This window comes from Hypanus sabinus, unplaced genomic scaffold (genome assembly GCF_030144855.1).
Source record: "Hypanus sabinus isolate sHypSab1 unplaced genomic scaffold, sHypSab1.hap1 scaffold_806, whole genome shotgun sequence".
In the NCBI taxonomy this organism is placed as follows: Eukaryota; Metazoa; Chordata; class Chondrichthyes; order Myliobatiformes; family Dasyatidae; genus Hypanus; species Hypanus sabinus.
In genome coordinates this window covers 113,178-133,428 of record NW_026781658.1, presented here as the reverse complement: position 1 = coordinate 133,428, position 20,251 = coordinate 113,178, and the positions used below count along the sequence as shown (strand labels likewise).

Genomic DNA, 20,251 nt, shown 5'->3' with positions numbered 1-20,251 from the left:
CAGAGGTTGAACAAGATGAGCAGATGGAACCAGGTGGGAGAAGGGATCAAGGACGATCACTGATGGTCCTCCAGCAACACATAGGTACTGAATGAATAGTACATACTATTGTACAAAAGATTCTAAAATGACAGAATTAGCAAAAATAACAAGAACTTTGCCAGATATATTTTGACCCGCACCAGATTTTTATCAACACACCATAGAAAGTTTCCCATCCGGACACTTCACGCTTTGCATGGTAACTGCTCCATCCGTGACTGCGAGGAACGGCAGAGACCTTTGGATACAGATCAGCACATCACAGAAACCATTCTCCCCCGAGACTTCCCAGCCCCTCGGTAAAGCAGGCAGTGAAATCAAAGATCCCCACAACCTGGGTCGTTCTGCTTCCTCACCCACCCCAATCCGGGAGAAGACACAACAGCCATAAAGCTCCAGGACAAATGTGAGGAGCCTCAGGAAGCGAGACGAGTTCGGGCAAGTTGGAGGACGAGTGACCGCCCATCTGGAGATTGTGAACATGCACAAAGAGATCGTTACATCTGTGGTTAAATGGGAGGGGCAAATGGGATCACGTGACCGGTGAGGTCTAACATCCCAGGCACAGTCTCCAGCTTCCCAGCATTCTGTGGAAATAAACAAACTTGCCCCTCACATCTCCTCTCAGCTTAAATGTGTCAGACATTTCAACCCTCAGGAAAAACATACCCTCTGTCCACTCTGTATTCCTCTTGTAATATTATAAACGTCCATCCAGTCTCACCCCAGCCTGTGCCACTCTGGAGAAAAAAACACGTTTCTGCAACCCCTTGCTATAGCTCCAGGCAGGGTCCTGGTAAACCTCTTCTGCGCCCTCTCCAAAGCCCCAACATCCTTCCGAGAATGGGGGCGACCAGAACTGTATGAAACTCTCCAGATGTGGGCTAACAAGTTTTACAAATCTGCAGCACAACTTCATGACTTTTGAACTCAGTGTTTCAACTAATAAAGACAACCACGCCATTTGCCTTCTTATCGACCCGATCAATCTGTGCAGTCTCTTTCAAGGAGTGATGAACTTGGAGTCTAAGATCCCTCTGATCATCGACACTGCTCAGGGTTTTGCATTTAACACTGTACTGTCTCATTCATTCAGGGGTGCAGTGCTACCAGAGCTCACTGGAGAGCCGCTCCGACACCTCTGTAAAAAAGTCAAAATAAACAAGTACGGAATTTAACAGCAGCTGCATATTAAACAGAGGGAATTTTACAGAAGCTGGGGTTGGAAAGTGTTGGCTGGTGGGGAAAAATACCACTAATAACATTAGGATATTTGATCATTTTTGGTGAAATCCTGGAGCTGTGACAGTTTTTTATTTAGGTATTTGTGGAATTCCTTCTCCCTCGACCCATTGTCCCAGGAAGCTGGGAAATCCCTGTACACAAGTGTGAGCATTCTTCTGCTCTTTCCAATGGGTACCATTGGATACCAGGAAGGAGCTATATTCAGCAAGGAATGAACATGATGGAAACCCAAGTTTAAAAGTTGAAAACAATGAAAGAAAAATTCACTGCTTGCTTATCTTCCATCTGATTTTGATCAAATACACAAGCTAATCATCCAAAATCCTCTTCTACACCTGGATAAATTTAGATTTGTTTTCCAAGCCAAATGGAAAAAAAGACATTTCTAGGCTTTAAACTAGTTTTACGTCATTTGAACTATGATTAATAGCAGATCAACCCCTTGGCCTCGCTCCACCAACTGTAGCTGATTGGAAAGAGGCTCTTTTTCTCATTGTGATGATAGGAAGAAGAATAATTTAGTGAGGCAATGACGAGACAAAACACATTTCCAAACCTCCCAAATGGTTGCTCTCCTCCCCTGTTAACATTTATGTCTTTCAAAATACAATCTTTTCCATTCGTATAGATGTGATAATAATAAAGATTCAAGCTTATTTAACTTTTTATATATTTAAAGACTAAACAGTGTCTGTATCGGTCTAACCATGTAACACCCGTCGTGTGAGGATATTGTGAGTATTGTCTCTCACAAGTACACTTCCTGTCCAACCACTTCTCCGAGAGAAACAGTACGAGGCACAGTTGCCAACCTACAGCTTTTGAGACTAATATTCAGCAATGTTCGTGGCTTTAGCAATAGTTCATCAGAGTTTCTTTTTTCATACTTGATTACTTGGTTCCAATTTAGGGGCTAAAAGTGTAAAACATGAATTGCTTTATTGTTGTTATTTTTATACCTCTGAGGAACACTGCTAAGTGCTGCAGCCGTCTGCTCTGACTCAGTCGTATTAGTAAGGCTACATCTGTGGGGGTCCGTGGATTACTCGCTAATCCTAAAGTACATTTTTCTCACTTACAACACTGTGTCTTCGAAGCAAAGATATTTTACTTGCTTGATAATTATATTCTATGATAATCAGTTAAGTGCAACTGTGTAATACTTTGTCATATTATTAAATTAATTATTATATGTTTAATTGTACCAGTTATACACTGAAATGTAGTGAGAGGCTGTAATCTTGTTAATGTCTTAGCTATCACTATACTTCTGTGCTCTGAAATTCATATATTCCTTTCATCTGGTTTATTGCTTGACGTTACAAGAAGCCCTATATATGTGACACCCAATTTGTGTACCTGCTCATTACACGAATGGGGCAAAGAAGTTGCCCAGTACATGAAATGAGCAGGTACACAAATTGGGTGTCACAAACTAGAGGTGATTAATAAGTTCGTGGCCTAAGGTGGAAGGATTCAATTTTACAAAACTTAGCAATTTTCAATTATCTGAAACAGAAATACCACAAAAGTTATTAACTTCAAACTTTCTGCATAATCACTCAAAGAGTTGAACTACACGTGCAGGTACCAAGCGCTGTATAACTTCAGGCCTTCTAACTTAGGCCACGAACTTATCGATCAAACCGACCGACCCCCACCCCCTTACAGCTCTGGCAGCTAAAAAATTGTCACTGCACCCCTGCTCCAGCCGTCCAGCAGAGCTCGGGCCCGGCCCTTTCCCAATGCAACCGGCCCCCGAGGTGCACAACACCGGGATCATTCCCTACTCACCCCTGCTCGAATCGGAGAACCGCCAAACAGCGGCACTCGGCACCGCGCATGCGTTCAGCAGCGTTCCTCCACACCGCCACCAGTGGCCGGATGTCTGCACATCGTCGCCGACGGCCGGAGACCCGCACAGCTGAACATCCATGCAGCGCCACAAGTGGCCGGAGGCGGGACGGACAACGGAGAGGTAAATCACAAACGCGACAAAGTCTGCAGATGCTGGAAATCCAAAGCAACACAAACAAAATGCTGGCCGAACACAGCAGGCCGGGTAGCAACGGGAATGGGAATCGGAATGAAAATGTTTGGACACCGGGAACTCCCGCTCGGAGCGGATAGTTCAAAGGTTAGTTTATTATTAAAGCAGGTGTCCATAAATAACACTGCGTTTTTGTTTCTCCATAGAACCACGAAACAAAGAGAGAGCAAGAAAGTCGTTCACAGAGAAAAATCAAACTTCTACCCCACCCCCCGGATCAAGAAGAGCAGGATCCCAATCATCAAACCTCAAAAACCACCCCTCCGGACAATAGGGAACAATAATAACGACCCCCGATAAAAAAAAAATACTCGTACCCCGCACAACTGCGGAGGAGCCGGTGTCATCACTGTCGAGGCGGCCGCATCGGGAGCAGCGGACACAACGGGCGACCCCGGAAGATTCACAGGTGAAGTGTCGCCTCACCTGGAAGGATGTTTGGACAACGGAGAGAGTTCGGCCGTCCGGCCCTTTCACTGTGACACCCCGAACTCCACATCAAATCCGTCCAAACGAATCTGTGTGAACTTTAATGACCAATAAATATAATTCCTCTCAGCGATCAGCTGTCTGAATGATTCCCTGACTCTGAGAGGAAGGGGCATCTATGGTCCACACTGTCAGGGTGTTGAGTTTTGCAGGAGACAAAGGCTGCAGGGACGAGAGGTTTTCTGTTGACTAATACACTGTGTTTGGACCCCGCTGGCAATTCTGGTGTTGTGACCCGAATCGAGACAAACACCACGCTGCCCACTCCACCAACAACACGACACAGCCGGACACATAACAGGGGACTTTACATCCCACAACACTGGATTCAGTGATGAAACCCGTGATTAATGTTGTTGTCCCACCGAAATAAGAAACGCCCATTTTGGTGCGTTTAAATACGAGCGCTCCGCCACAGGTGACGTCAGACACCCCCCACTTGCCTGACGTCACACATGGACTCCCCACACCGGGATCTGCCCTCACGTGCGCGGTGTCTTACGTCACCCACGCGCTGCTGTGCTCGAGCTTTATCGATTGAACGGCTGGGCTAATAATCACGTGACCAGCCTCTCCCCCACCGCTGTCAGCAGCGGATTCAGGAGCTGCGCTACTCCCATTGGTGCGAAGTTACAACCAGTCCCGGAGGTGGGCAAGCCGAGTGGGCGTTACGCCGCTGAGTTCGTCTCCCGCTCAGGCGCCGACCTCCTCCTCAGAGCGGAGAAAACCTCAAAGTAAATGTCCGCTTTCTGATTGATTTCCATTTCCCTCCGAGGGAAGTTGGGTGTGTTTGTGAAGCGTCTCCTGCGACCGGAGTCTGATGTATCGCTGAGCGGTAGGAGGAGACCGCTCGGCCCGTCGGTTTGATGCCGGTTTCCCGGGGAGGGATTTTATTGAAAGGATGAAGATGTTGTGAGAGAGGGGGCGGACAGGATGTTTGTCCCGGTGGGGACAGGAGGGGCTCATCTGTGGAAATACCTGGGCCCTCGGTGGTGTCGAGCAGAGGGATTCACCACATGGGGGGCAAACACCGGCAGACTGTCGCCCTGCAAGCGGGGCCAATGGTCCGGGCAAAGTGACAATTGTTTGGGCTTTGTTGAGATTGTACCTGGAATATGGTGTAAAATCCCGCTCCCCACACTAACACGGGTTTACAGACCAAAGAACAAACTGCCGGAGGAACTCAGTGGATCGGACACCATCTGTGGAGGGAAATGGACCGTCAACATTTCGGGCCGAGACCCTCCCTCTGGACTGAGAGCGGACGGGAAATAGTCAGAGAAAAGACTATGGGTGTGGGGATGGGGCAAGAGCTGGGGAGTGAGAGGTGGATACAGGTGAGGGGGAGGTGGGAAGGAAATAGTGACAGGGGTGGGAGGTGAGTGGTTGGGGCAACACGGGGCTGCAGATGATAGAAATGAATTCCATAGAGGATTAACAAAGAGTTTAGAGAGTATTTGTTATAGAGAGTGCAATGAAGATTCACCAGACTGATCCCTGGAGTGGCGGGGTTATCACATGAAGACAGATCAAATGTGGTAACCCTTTCATTTAGAGAATCGAGAACTGAGAAGTGAACACATTGAAATTCACAACATCATTACCGGTTGAACCAGGGATCCCAGTCTCTGAAAAAAGGAGTGGTCTGTCCGGGACTGAGATGAGGGGAAATGTCTCCACTCCAAGTGTGGTGAATGTCTATGAATCCCCACCACAGAGGGCGGTGAAGACTCGGTGATCATCCTCGCGTAAAACAGAGATCGGCAGATGTGTGGAGACCGAAGGGATCGAGGAAATGAGGATCGGACAGAAACATGTGGTTAAGATGGGAGAGCAGCCGCCATCTTGTTGATGGTTAGAGGGGCCGAATAGCCACCTCCTGCTGTTTCTCACTTGATGTTTCAGTGTTCCTGTCCACTGAAGCCGGAGGAATGTGAATAGAAATTAGTGTTTATAAACACAGAACTGATTTAAATGAAACGTGAACACTTCCTGTTTGGGCTTGAATTATGTTTCGGACCTGGATGGGAACTGAGCCCGTGACACTGTGACCTGGGGGTGGAGGGAAAGGGATCGGGGTAGATATGGTGTGGAAAAGTAGACACGTATCTGGTGTAAATATAAAATAATGTGGGCAATGCGGCGGATGGGTCGGGCAGCGTGTGAGGGGCGAGGAGCAGAGTCACCGGTTCAGGAGGGAGTCCCTCCACCCGTCACGTGATCCAGTTTCCTGTTCACGTTTTTCAGCAGATCTGCAGCATTTGCGGGTCACCGCTCTACGTGTCCGTGTAACTTCATGTTTCACCCGTTCAGACAAGTTAGTGAGATCCGGATTAGTCACGTCCTCTCGTTGTGGGTGGACAGTATGTTTTTTTTCTGCAACAAGGAAGTATGTTTTATTCCACTGTTGTGCCCTGCCAGACTACACACAATATTCCGGGTATATTACCTACTTATGTGAGAATTTAACTTTCACAATGCACCTGACCTTCTCATAGATGTGCACAGTTCAATTAAGTTCAACAACCAAGTCAGTCAAATATTTCCACAGAATTGAAACAGTTCATTACATTAATTATTTTTCATATTGTTGCACTGCTTCTATAATTTAACAATTTACTATGTATATTCTTATTGCAATTCGCAGTTGTTAAAATCTATAGTGATGAATTAGGTTGTACTGTTGCTGCAGAGACAACAAATTTCAGGACATATTCTGATTCTGATAATTGGTATGGGAGACCCAACACCGGTCACGTGGTCCCCGTTGCCTCAGATCTTAATGCGAGATTGAAGCCTTTTTCAATCATTTGCATTCCTCCGAAATGAACACAGTTCAGTTAGGTTTCGCTCTGAAGTTCCAGAGCAGAAGCTCAGTCTGTCTAATATTTCCACACAATTAAAATGGGGAATTTGTTTATTATGATCACGTACTGAGCTGCAGTGAAAATCTTGCCTGACGTACCATCCACACAGATCGATACATTGCAACAGTACATTGAGCTGATATACAACAGAACAATAACTCTAACAAAGCATTATGGCTGCAGAGAAAGTGCAGTGCATATAGACATATGGTGCAGGGTCACTTCGAGTTACATTGTGAGGTCGTCCATTTTATCATTCATTTGGCTTATAAACACAGACAGGAAACCGTCCTTGAGCCGTGTGTTATGCGCTTTAAGGCTCTTCCCCGATGGAGGAGAGGGTTTTGCAGCAAAAATGTCCAGGTAATGAGGTTCTTTGAGTACATGGCCTGGTTCTCCAAGGGAGGGTAAGTGTAGGAAGAGGCCATGGAGTGGAGGCTTGTTTCTCTGATGTTCTCTGCTCTCCAAAGTTCTCTGCAGTTCCTTGCAGTCATGGGCAGAGCCGTAGCCATACGAAGGCGTGAAGTATCGACAAGAAGCTCAGGGACCTCAGCCTTCACCCTGACTTGTGTATCTGGATCCTGGGCTTCCTGTCAGATCACCGGCAGGTGGTAAGAGTGGGCTCCATCTCTTCTGCCACTCCGACCGTCAACACAGGTGCCACTTAGGGCTGTCTACCTTCGCCCTCTCCTTTACTCTCTGTACACCAATGACTGTGTTGCCACCCACAAATCTGTTAATTAAATTTGCTGATGACTCTACACTGACTGACCTGATCTCAAATAACAACGAGGCTGTCAACAAGGAAGAAGTCATCACCCTGACACAGTGGTGTGAACAAAACAATCTCTCCCTTAATGTCACAAAAAGAAAGGAGCTGGTTGTGGATGACAGGAGTAATGGAGACAGGCTACCCCCTATTGACATCAATGGATCTAGGTTTAGCGGGGTATATAGCTTTAAGTTCCTTGGCGTAAGCATCACTGAGGATCTCACGTGGTGTGTACATACCAGCTGTGTGGTGGAAAAGGCACAACAGCACCCCTTTCACCTTAGGCCACTGGGGACCCGAGTCACCCCCAAACAAAAACTGTTCTAGCTGCTACCATCTGAGAAATGGTACCGCAGCATAAAAGCCAGGACCAGCAGGCTCTGGAACAGCTTCTTCCACCGGGCCATCAGATTGATTAATTCATGCTGACACCACAGTATTTCAATGTTATATTGCTGTACATACTATTTACTATAAATTACTATTATTTGTACGTTGCATATGTAACCCCGTGGGTCACCTCAGGCTCGCTCAGCTCGTTCTCGTCCAGGGGTAGCAGCCTTCGGCCCGCCAAACTGGGTAATCAGCCGGTGTGGATGCTGTGTGATGTCCCCGCCTCGCCCAAAAACAGACAGTACACCATATGCGATTAAGTGAGTACAATTTATAAAGGTTACTATAACTAAGTGATTAATAACGATACAGTATATATGAAGGAAAAGAAAATAAAGAAAAGACGCCAAACTTATCAAAGTCCAAACCACTTCATGCACGACTGTTGGAGCTCTATTACTGAAGTCTTCTGGCCACCATTTCATCCCCTCCGAACTCCTCGACTCGCAGCTCAGGACCACCCGAAGTGGTCAACCAAGCACACCTATCTTCATCTGCTCTCCTCGGGATACCTCCTGGCCTCAGAAACCCCCCCCCCCCCACTGCTTGGGGTCCGTTCCTCACCCAGTTTGCAGCATCACGTCCTCTCTCCCTCACTCCCTCGTGACAAGTCCCCCAAAATGCCCGCCAACAATAGCTTACAGACTCAGAAGAAAGAACTACATTAATCCCAATTGGTTTACAAAGGAATACAATTCTCCGTATCAGTAAATTTGAACCCAAACAAGCTTCCAGCACTCTTGCAACAAAGAAGCATTCCTACTTTTAACAAACAAAGAGGCCATTTTGATTAACATACCAGTAACAAAGAAAAAGAAGAAACCCCCTTTACACATATTTAGACGGAGACGTAAGGATTATTACTCATGTATATGAAGGATGTAAATAATAGTCAACTCAATTCCCTGCCCATCTGGAATAATCTGTATCCCACCACCTCAATCATATATACCAACCATCTTGTTCAACCACTGTCCAGTCTGTATCCCACCACCTCAATGATATATATCAACCATCTTGTTCAATCTCTGTCCAGTCTGTATCCCACCACCTCAATGATATATATCAACCATCTTGTTCAATCTCTCTCCAGTCTGTATCCCACCACCTCAATGATATATATCAAACATCTTGTTCAATCTCTGTCCATCCTGTTTCCCACCACTTCAATCATATATATTAAACATCTTGTTCAGCCTCTGTCCAGCCTGTATTCCACCAACTCAATGATATATATCAACCATCTTGTTCAACCGCTGTCCAGTCTGTATTCCATCACCTCAATGATATATATTAAACATCTTGTTCAGCCTCTGTCCAGTCTGTATTCCACCACTTCAAAAATACAATTTGGGCCAAGACCCTTCATCGTGACTCTAGATACACACGTATCTGGAATAGCAACACGCAAAGTAAATAGAAAGTATGCGGAATAGGGAAAACTTTTGACAAAATTTAGTTCAAGGCTTAAAACAACCTGCCAAACAGATTTCAATAGTTTCCAAATTTAACAAAGGCAATAAACACTTACACCAATACTGACAATGACTTTTTTGGATAAAAATATCTTGGTCTCATTTCAATCAATAAATTTACAAAGTTTAATAAGAACTTTAGAAAACATTAGAAAAGACTATTTACACTCAAATGCACTTCGATTAACATTACCTTGGAGATAAGGAGAAAGAGAAATAATGAACATGATAAAAATAAATCACACAGTAGTCAGATAAAACCTCTAAGTATATATTTTCATCAAAAATGAACAGGATACAGCACTCCATGTGTGTACATGCAATCGTGAATAGAAATACAGACCAGAAAACTTCAATGAGAGGCCAACTCAGAAAAATGAGTCATCACTATGGAAGAAAACATTAACAAACGGAAAGAGAATGACCCTCCATGGGAGACATCCCAACAATCTGAGCAGACTAGATGGTGACAAGGAAGCATCGAGCGCCTGACTGAGAGTTGGCGACTTCTTCCCAGAAACAGAGGGGTTCCTTGCAGAAATACAGGACAATGTTGTTAACAAAAGAAAGAGAGAAAAAAAAATGAGAAATACTTGAAATACGAACAAACAAGGCAGTAAGTGCAGAAAATGCCAAGAGAAACCAGACACAGTCCAACGCACTCCAGGATCCTGCAAGAGTTTAACTCAATCTGATTACTTACAAAGGTACAAACAAGTGGCAGATATCATTCACAAAAATATTGCTTAGAAATACAAACACATGAATGTCCTCCATCACTTCATAAAGGCAGCATAAATTGAAGCCTGATACAGTTTTAGAGTCAAAATCTTACAGATTATATGATAATCAATACATTATTTCAGATAGGACAATCCACAATAACCATCCGGATATAATATTACAGGATAAACAAGCAGAAACAACTCTCTCAATAGATAAAACCATTCCCAACACACACATATTCCTCGACCAGTGGAGCACCTCACCACAGGCGTTGTTTGTGTCATCAGTCAGACAAACAAAATATTTTCTCTGTCATCAGATTCCAAATGTTGCTACTCTGTCAATTGTTACCATGCCCCACTGCTGATTCCCTTCTCCTCATCACACGTTCTTACCTGGACCATCGTCTAGAGCCTCAAACTCTGCCTGTGCAGACCCACCTCTGGTTTCTGACCCAGCTTCGTTGAACATCCAACTAATGGTTTCCCATTCTGCTTTCAATCTCTTTTCAAGAAGGGAGGGAAGGAGAAAACGGGCAAATCATGCTTGACTAATCTGTTGGAGTTTTTTGAGGGTGTAACAAGGATGTTGGACGAGGGTAAGCCAGTGGATGTAGTGTACCTAGATTTTCAGAAGGCATTCGATAAGGTGCCACATAGGAGATTGGTGAGTAAAATCAGAGCTCATGGCATTGGGGGCAGGGTTTCAACATGGATAGAAAACTGGTTGGCAGATAGAAAGCAAAGGGTAGCAGTGAATGGGTGTTTCTCGGACTGGCTGGAGGTGACTAGTGGGGTACCACAGGGCTCTGTATTGGGACCACAGCTCCTTACGATTTATGTCAAGAATTTAGATGAGGGCATTGAAAACTATATCAGCAAGTTTGCTGATGATACTAAACTGGGTGGCAGTGTGACATGCGAAGAGGACGTTAGGAGAATACAGGGAGACTTGGATAGGCTGGGTGAGTGGGCAGATACTTGGCAGATGTCATCCAATGTGAATAAATCTTAAGTTATCCATTTTGGAAGCAGGAACAAGAGGGCAGAGTATTGTCTGAACGGTGTAGAGTTAGGTAAGGGAGAAATGCAAAGTGACCTAGGAGTCCTAGTTGATCTGTCAATGAAGGTGAATGAGCAAGTGCAACAGGCAGTGAAGAGGGCAAATGGAATGTTGGCCTTTATTACAAGGGGAATTGAGTACAAGAGCAAGGATGTCCTTTTGCATTTGTACAGGGCCCTGGTGAGACCACACCTGGAATATTGTGTACAGTTTTGGTCTCCAGGTTTAAGGAAGGACATTCTGGCAATTAAGGAAGTGCAGCGTTGATTCCTGGGATGGCAGGGCTGTCTTACGCAGAGAGATTGGAGTGATTTGGCTTATACACACTGGAACTGAGGAGATTGAGAGGGGATCTGATTGAAACGTTTAAGATAATTAAAGGATTTGATAGGATTGAGGCAGGAAATATGTTCCAGATGTTGGGAGAGTCCAGTACCAGAGGGCATGGATTGAGAATAAGAGGTCAGTTATTTAAAACAGAGTTGAGGAAGAGCTTCTTCTCCCAGAGAGTCGTGGAGGTGTGGAATGCACTGCCTCGGAAGACGGTGGAGGCCAATTCTCTGGATGCTTTCAAGAAGGAGCTAGATAGGTATTGATGGATAGGGGAATCAAGGGATATGGGGACAAGGCAGGGACTGGGTATTGATAGTGAATGATCAGCCATGACCTCAGAATGGCGGTGCAGACTCGAGGGGCTGAATGGTCTAATTCTGCACCTATTGTCTATTGTCAATTTTAGAGGACAGTGGTGCTTTCAACAACACTTCAGAAGCAGGGAAAGTGACCAATAATGTGGAAATGAATCGTGATAAAGGAGGTTAACTAACAATGTCATTCTTCCTCAGCCCAGAGATTGGAGGGGTGAAGAACATCTCAGACAGAGCTGCAGTCAGCTCCACTTCTTCAGTCTGCAGAAAATTCAAGGGAAACCTCTTCACCCACAGAGTTGTGACTGTTTGGAACCCATCACCACAGGGAGAGTGAGAGATGAACAACAGGGGAAGATTTATTAGGACTGTCATAGAAATGAATCACTGGCAGGGTAAGCTGGCCTACGTTGACTCTCTACTGTATACTAGGTGTGTTATAAGTTCAATTAATTACCAAAGACAGAGTTTAAAATTAACGGATTTATTTCTCTCAGATCCAGAGTACTAAACACCAGTCCCATTAAAGGTGAATGTGCAGCAGAAGAAACTCCTCCCATGTCCAGTGACCAGGGTGCAGAACTGGGTGTGGTGAGCAGCAGCAATAATTGCAGAGTTCAGCACCAACAGTCACTCTTGAAATTGCATTCAGCAACAGAGATGGACAATTATCCAGCATGCAGCTTATCGAAACTTTCTCCCCAGTGTGAACTCAACGATGCACATTCATTGGATTTGGCTGAATCTTTTCCCAATGTCTGAGCAGGTGAATGGCCTCTCTCCAGGGTGAACTTGCAGGTGACTCTGTAGGGTGGATGACCGAGTGAATCCCTTCCCGCAGACTGAGCAGGTGAATGGCCTCTCTCCAGGGTGAACTGACTGGTGTGCTTGTAGGTGGGATGACCGAGTGAATCCCTTCCCACAGACTGAGCAGGTGAACGGCCTCTCCCCAGTGTGAACTCGCTGGTGTATCTGTAGATGAGATGACTGAATGAATCCCTTCCCACAGATTGAGCAGGTGAATGGCCTCTCTCCAGTGTGAACTGACTGGTGTACCAGTAGGTGGGATGACTCAGTGAATACCTCCCACAGTCTGAGCAGCTGAATGGCTTCTCCCCAGTGTGAACTGACTGGTGTCTCTGTAGGGAGAATGATCGAGTGAATCCCTTCCCACAGTCTGAGCAGGTGAATGGCCTCTCCCCAGTGTGAACTGACTGGTGCCTCAGTAGGAGAGATGACAAAGTGAAACTCTTCCCACAGACTGAGCAGCTGAACGGCTTCTCCCCAGTGTGAACTCGTTCATGACTCCGTAGTTCGGATGACTGAGCGAATCCTTTCCCACATTCTGAGCAGGTGAATGGCTTATACCCAGTGTGAACTCGCTGATGTACCTTCAGTTTAGATGAGTATGTGAATCCCTTCCCACAGTCCGAGCAGGTGAATGGCCGCTTCCCAGTGTGAACTCTCTGGTGAGCCATTAGGACAGATGACCGAGTGAATCCTTCCCCACAAATTCAGTGGATGACCAGCCTCTGCCCAGTGTGAACTGACTGGTGTGTCCACGTGTGGGTTGACCAACTGAATCGCTTCTCAATCACAGAACAGGTGAGTGGCCTTGCCCAGTGTGAACTTGCTGATGTACCTTTAGTTGAGAAGACCGACTGAATCCATTCCCACTGTCTGAGCAGGGGAATGGGCTCCCCCTTTGTAAAATGACAGGCGTGCCAGTCGGTCGGACAATTGAGTGAATCCCTCCCCACAGTCTGAGCAGGAAGGATGATCGAGTGAATCCCTCCCCACAGTCTGAGCAGGAAGGATGATCGAGTGATTCCCTTGCTCCGCTTCTTAAATATCTGGACAAAGACAGCAAATCTGGCGTGTTGTGTTCGAGATTCCCGTAGAGAAATTCCTTGTCATTTTTAACCTGAAAAAAAGATTTACAAATTCCATCAGTGGGAATACGTCATTATTTCAAATCAGATCACTTGAGTTGCCAAGGTGTGATCTGACATCACACTGTTACAGTGAAGTTCAACCCAAGTTGGAGAGAGAAATCATCTTCTAACTGGGCACAAAGCTGGTATCTGTAATAACTATCAAATTCTCTGATGTTCTTTCTGTCTCTATAAGAATGGGTACAGAGGAGGTATCGGGGTAAGATTTTTTTTAATGCAGAGCGTGGTGAGTGCGTGGATTGGGCTGCTGGTGACAGTGGTGGAAGCGAATACAATAGGGTCTTTTAAGAGACCCCTGGACAGATATATGGAGCTCAGAAAATTAGAGGCCTATGGGTAACCCTTGGTAATTTCTCAGGGAAGGGCATCTTTGGCACAGTTTTGTGACCAAAGAAACTGTATTGTGCTGTAGGTTTTTGTTTCCATGTTTCTGCCATCTCCAATCTGTGACTTGGCTCAGTTTGACTCTCTCCATTGGTATTATTCCCTGTTCCCCCTGAGCTGCATGGGTTCTTGGCTCCACAGTAACTGAAACACTCTCACACAAATAGCCTTTGTTGATGTGCAGCTAGGATTTTCTTTTATGCACTGTTAATTTAAAGTGCCACAGCTCTAGAGCCATGTAAAAATTTCCTGCCCAGATGAATCGTTGGTCCATACAGCTGTTAAAAAGAATTAAAGTGAATAATAACATTATTTCAGGTTTTTGTAACAGTCATAGAAAATTACAACACAGAACAGGCCCTTTGGGCCAACTGGTCTGTGCTGAACTATTAAAACAGCCCACTCGCACACCTCTACCATCCAGGTACCAACAGAAACCTCTTAAATGTTGAAATCGAGCTCGCATGCACCACTTGTGCTGGCTGCTCATTCCACAGCCGGATAACCGTCTGTGTGAAGAAGTTCCCCTCATGTTCCCCTTAACATTTCACCTTTCACCCTTAATCCATGGCATCTGGTTGTAGTCCCACCCAATTTCAGCGGAAAAAGCCAGCTTGCATTTACCCTATCTATAACCCTCATAGTTGGGGTATACCTCCATCAAATCTCCCCTCAATCTTCTATATTCCAAGGAATAAAGTCCTGACCTGTTCAATCTCTTCTTACAACCCAAGTTCTCCAGACCTGGCAACATCCTTGTGAATTTTCTCTGAACTCTCTGAACCTCTTTTATATCATTACTGTAGGTAGTTGACCAAAACTGCACACAATACTCCAAATTAGGCCTCACCAATGTCTTCTAGAAATCAAGATAACATCCATCTATTGTTATCAGTACTTTGGTTCATGAAGGCCATTGGGCTGAAATCTTTTTTTCCATCTCTATCTAACTGTGACACAACTTTCAGTGAATTAAGGTATTCCCAGGTCCGTTTCTTCTACAACACTCCTCCGTGTCCGACCAATCACCGTGAAAGACCTCCCTTGGTAGGTCAGACCAAAGTGCAACAACTCACACTTGTCTGCATTAAATTCCATTTTCCATTTCTCAAACCATTTTCCCACCTGGTCCAGATCGCACTGCAAGCCATGATAGTCTTCCTCACTGTCCGCTACACCACCAGTCTTGGTGTCACCCACAAATTTGCTGATCCAGTTAACCACACTATCATCCAGATTACTGATATAGATGACAAACAACAACAGATCCAGCACTGATCCCTGTGGCAACCATTAGTCACAGGCTTCCAGTCAGAGAGGCAACGATCTGCTACCACACTCTGGCTTCTGCCAAAGACAGTGTCTCATCCAATTTACTGTCTCATCTTGAATGCTGAGTGACTGAATCTTCTTGATCAACCTCCCATATAAGACTTTGTCAAGTGCCTTGCTAACGTTCATGTCGACAACATATACTGCCTTGCCTTCATCCACTTTCCTGAGAACATCTGCAAGAGACTATAAGATTGGCGAGAGCCATGCTGTCTATCCTTTATCAGTCCACACCTATCCAAATACTTACAGTATATACCTGGTTCCTGCACACACATTCCAATAACTTTCCCAGTTCTGATGTCAAGCTCACCAACGTATAATTTCCTAGTTTATTTTTGCAGCCTTTCTTGAACATCAGAACAACATTGTCTGTCCTCCAATCCTCCAGTACCTCACCTGTCACTGAGGGTGAATTAAATATCTGTGCTAAGGCCCCGATAATTTCTGCACTTGTCTTCCGCAGGGTCCTAGTAAACAACTTGTCAGGCCCTGGGGATTGATCCACACTAATTTGCCTCAAACGCCTCCACCTCTGTAATCTGTACAGGGTCCATGAAGTTGATGTGGCTTTGCCTCGCTTCTATAGACTCTGTGTTCATCTCTTGAGTAAATACGGATGCAAAAAAAATCTCCCCAAGTCTATGTTATCCCTTCATATGGATTACCATTCTGATCTTCCAGAGAATTAATTTTTTCCCTTGCAATATTTTTGCTCTTAACATATCTGCAGAATCCCTGAGGATTCTCCTTCAACTTGTCTGCTGGGGAAACCTCATGCCTTCTTTTATTTCTTTCATAAGTGTTCACTTGAATTTCCTGTATTTCATAAGTACCCCATTTGTTCCTATCTGCCTGTACCTGGTATGCACCTCCTTTTTATTGATCTGGGTGAGGAAAGCCAAAGGGGTGATAGATCTGCATGGCGGGAGGTGGGGTTAAAGAGGGTTAACCTAAAGTTGCAGGGGGAATGGGAGCCTGAATAACAGAACAGATGGTGGTGGGGTTGTGGAGAAAGATGTTGTTCAGGCCTCAGACAAAGTCAGGAATGAAAAAGCTGAGCATGGTACAGTGAATATGCTGAGCCCTGTATATTTCAATACAAGGAGCAGCGTAGGAAAGGTGGATGTGTTCAGGGCATGGATCAACACCTGGAATCAACACTAGGATCTGGCAACTGTGGATTGGGACAGGCTGCTTTATGGCAAAGATGTGCTTGGTAAATGGGAGGCCTTCAAAGCAAAATTTTGAAAGTAGTAAGCGGGTATGTCAGAATAAAAGGTAAAGATAGAAACTGTAGGGAAACTTGAATTGCACGAGATATTGAGACCCTGGTAAAGCACAAAATGGAATTGCATAACAGGGATAGGCAGTCACTTTCTTATGGAGTATAAGAAATGCAAGAGAACACATAAGAAATCAATCAGGATGGCTAAAAGATGGCATGAGGATATTACCACTAGGATATTCATCCCCTCTTGTTCTGTTCCTCTAACTAACAAATCCCCTATCAGCCTTTTGACTTTCCTCTGCCAGGTAATTCCCCCCAACAGTTTCTAAAGTGGTCCACTTGTTGTTGTGTGAAATGGCCACAAGAGTACTCTGCGATGCCTATTTAACCTCATTCCCCTTCCTGACTCTCACCCAGTTTCCTGTGTCCTGCACCTTGGGAGTAGCTCACCTCTCTTCATGTCATATCTATCACCCCCCTCCAACTGCTGGATGATATGGAATTCACCCATTTCAAGCAGCTCATTGAAGTGCAGGGTTACAAGCTGCAGCTGGATGCACATCTTGTAGGTGAGGGCATCAGGGACACTGGAGGTCTCCCCTCCTTTCCTCCAATACCCCTCTAATTTGTAATAATCTCCCCTCTAATTTGTAATAACCAGTGTGCAGATAAATCTTGTGCTGTGCATTTTTAACCCAGTGACAAGATGGGCACAGTGAATTTTATATAGAGAGGTATTCATTATCACGGCTAGCAAATCACTGTCAATAGGAGCTTTGATCTCGTCTGGGTTTGATCGAGTTCATCTGCACTCTCACACAACCTATGTAGCAGGCCTGTAACAGGAAATGGAGGATTTTCTCACCAAAACTTTTTCACATTGTCCATATGTGATTTGCTTGCTAAATTATGCTTTAAAAAGTCAGATTTCCGAATATCACTCCACTTCTTCCCACTTGCAAGTTCTCCAGCAAGTTTTACATCACCAAAATGGAAACAGGCATCCCCAGTTTCTGTATTCCACATAAATATTCCCCCTGAACCCTCCCCCAATGACTGACGGTGGTGAACTCAGTGAATGAAATCCCAATGAATATGACGGGAAGGGCAGTAGTCTGTCTCACTGGAGTCTGGCACATTTGTGATGTGAAAGCTACTTGTTGCCCAGGGCAAAGGTGTTTGATGTCATTACGTACCCAGAGAGAATGGGACAAAATATGTTCTCACCGGTAGAAAAGTCCAGAACAAGAGGAGGTAGAGTAAGCAACACACACAAAATACTGGAGGAGCTCAGCAGGCCAGACAGCATCTACGGAAAAGTGTGCTAATGCCGATTTTCTCAACTGGAGATGTAAAAGATTTTGTTCCCTTTCTCCGAGTTCCTAATCCTTGCATTTAGATAGCTGGAGCTCAGCTCTGTCTGAGAGATCCATCGGTTCCCATTTCCTCATCAACCGGAAGCTCCCCTGGGCCCGTGTACGGATCGTGGGGCTGAGAGAGAGGGAAGAGGGCAGGACCGTCACGGGATTGCTGCCCACGGTGTCCGAAATTCGGAGGAATTATCCTGAAGTCGGTGTTTAAGATAAAAACACGGTTAATCTCTCTTACCTGCAACCGACGTTTTCAAAGGCTTCTGTGTACTGCGCGCATGCGTGAAACTCAGGGACGGCCTCAGCCTGACGCCTGCGCATTTCATCGGCGCTTCAGCATGGCCCTATGGGTAATCACGGTGCCATTAAAGATTTCTGCAAGCACCGGTTCAATGTCCATATCTCATTTTTTTTTTATCTTGGGTATAGAAAAAATCTGCAGCTGTTTTAACGCAGAAAGCGGCTCCCATAACCAATATACTCAATATCAACGTGTATCTAATGCCAAAGTAAAATGCAGATATAAAACACAGGAGATTCTGCAGTTGCTGGAAATACAGAGACGCACACACACAAAACAATTCAGAGATCAACTAAGCAGCGGAGTACACAGGCTGGGCATGCGGAAGGGGCTCTGCCTAAACGTTTTCTATTTATTCCTCTCCAAAATTTCTGCCTGATCTGTTGATTTCCACCTGTGTTTTGCAGAAATTAACCCCCTTTTTTTTCGATCAACCAGTTTCCAAATGCTTCTAATCTTTCACTTTTAACCACATCCTGCTGGTCTTATTCGTCCTCCTCCTCTGGGCCCCATTTCTCTCTGGAGCCCCTGATTCAAGCTGGCAACTCTTTTGTTTCTGACTCTGCATCACCGAAGATTCACTCGCTAGTCTGCTGTCAAACTTTAGAGGTGCATTGTGTTACGAGACCGCAGGTTCGTTTACTGTGAGTGTCGCTTTAAGTGCCTGAGAGAGGAGGGCTGTGACGTCAGACACAAGCTGCGGGAGCGGGAGCGGGAGAGGGAGAGGGAGAGGGAGACAAGCTGTTGGAACTTCAGCGTGTGACTGCTATAGGCTGCAACTCTTCCATGCCCAAAAGGTTGAGTTGAGCTGATCATCGGCACGCAGTGCACAACGGATGTGTGACTGTCACTTCGTATCATCCATATGTGTGGATTTGCTGGAGTATCCTGTGGTATCACTTTTGTTGGCCCTTACCTGGAATCGGGGTGTTCTGTGGTAACCACTTGAAGACGATATTCCTGTTACTGTCACCTGGTGATATTTCTAATCTTCGGCGACTGTTATTTCGTTTACCCAGCGTGGAATGTGTGTGGAATTCTTCATAATTGCCTTCTCTCTACATCTTCGTGTGGATTTACAAATCTCTCCTCTCACTCACTTACTCCGTGGATCACTGAACTTTTCCACTTTACCATCTGAAGACTTTAAGCATTGTTTCCCAAGCTTGATAGTTTGGGAGCTATATATACGCATAACACTGTTAACTTCTGTTTATTTCATTTAATCTTTTATATTTGGAGTAGATACTGTTAGGTATCCCGTGACGGGTCAAAGAACCAGCAGAAATATAAAACACCGTGTCGTCTGGTATTGCAGTAAACTAATGCTATTTATTAGTAACTACAGCAATATAAATGCAGATATATCAAACAGGTTATCAATCATTTTATATATATGTGTGTGTGTGTGTGTGTGTGTGTGTGTGTGTGTGTGTGTGTGTGTGTGTGTGTGTGTGTGTGTGTGTGTGTGTGTGTGTGTGTGTGTGGAAATAGGAAAGCCAAGCTCCTTCACGCCTCGGGGTAAATGGATACCGTCTTACGGTGATGAGTGAAGTTCGGTTCAGTTCGTGGGATTGAGTCGAGCAGTGATGGAGAGAGAGAGAGGAGAGGTTTGAGTCTTCAGGTAAGCTGATGCCGTCGATAGTCCCGTCGTCCTCCGAAATCCTTTGGAAGTCACCGACTGTGACACTACAAACGGGACCGTTCTTCAGTGGTGGAGTTATTAACCCAGGCGAGGGATGGACACACGAATAACTCCCCACCGGTCACAGCCTTTTCACACTGCGAGAGCCACTGATCGATGCTCCTGATCGATCCTCCAAAACCCACCTTTTTCTGTGGACACAACAAAGCTCATTCAGTGTCCAAAACCATGTGTCTGGAGGTCTATCAGCGGACCTCCTACTTAT

The 20,251-nt window shown here is 45.3% G+C and overlaps 1 protein-coding gene across 1 annotated transcript; it reads right to left on the bottom strand.

The window, feature by feature from the left end:
* Window positions 1–9,590: 9,590 nt before the first annotated feature.
* LOC132390217 (zinc finger protein 16-like) lies at window positions 9,591–18,371 on the bottom strand. Its single transcript, XM_059962822.1, has 2 exons — window positions 18,279–18,371; window positions 9,591–13,692 (listed from the first exon to the last, which is right to left on the bottom strand). Exon 2 carries the CDS (start codon window positions 13,244–13,246, stop codon window positions 12,437–12,439), a length of 810 nt encoding a protein of 269 aa, XP_059818805.1. The 5' UTR covers window positions 13,247–13,692; window positions 18,279–18,371; the 3' UTR covers window positions 9,591–12,436.
* Between the last annotated feature and the right edge of the window lie 1,880 nt (window positions 18,372–20,251).

Coding starts and splice junctions, on each gene's coding strand:
- LOC132390217 (XM_059962822.1), bottom strand. CDS start 13,246: ATGGCTCACCAGAGAGTTCACACTGGGAAGCGGCCATTCACCTGCTCG.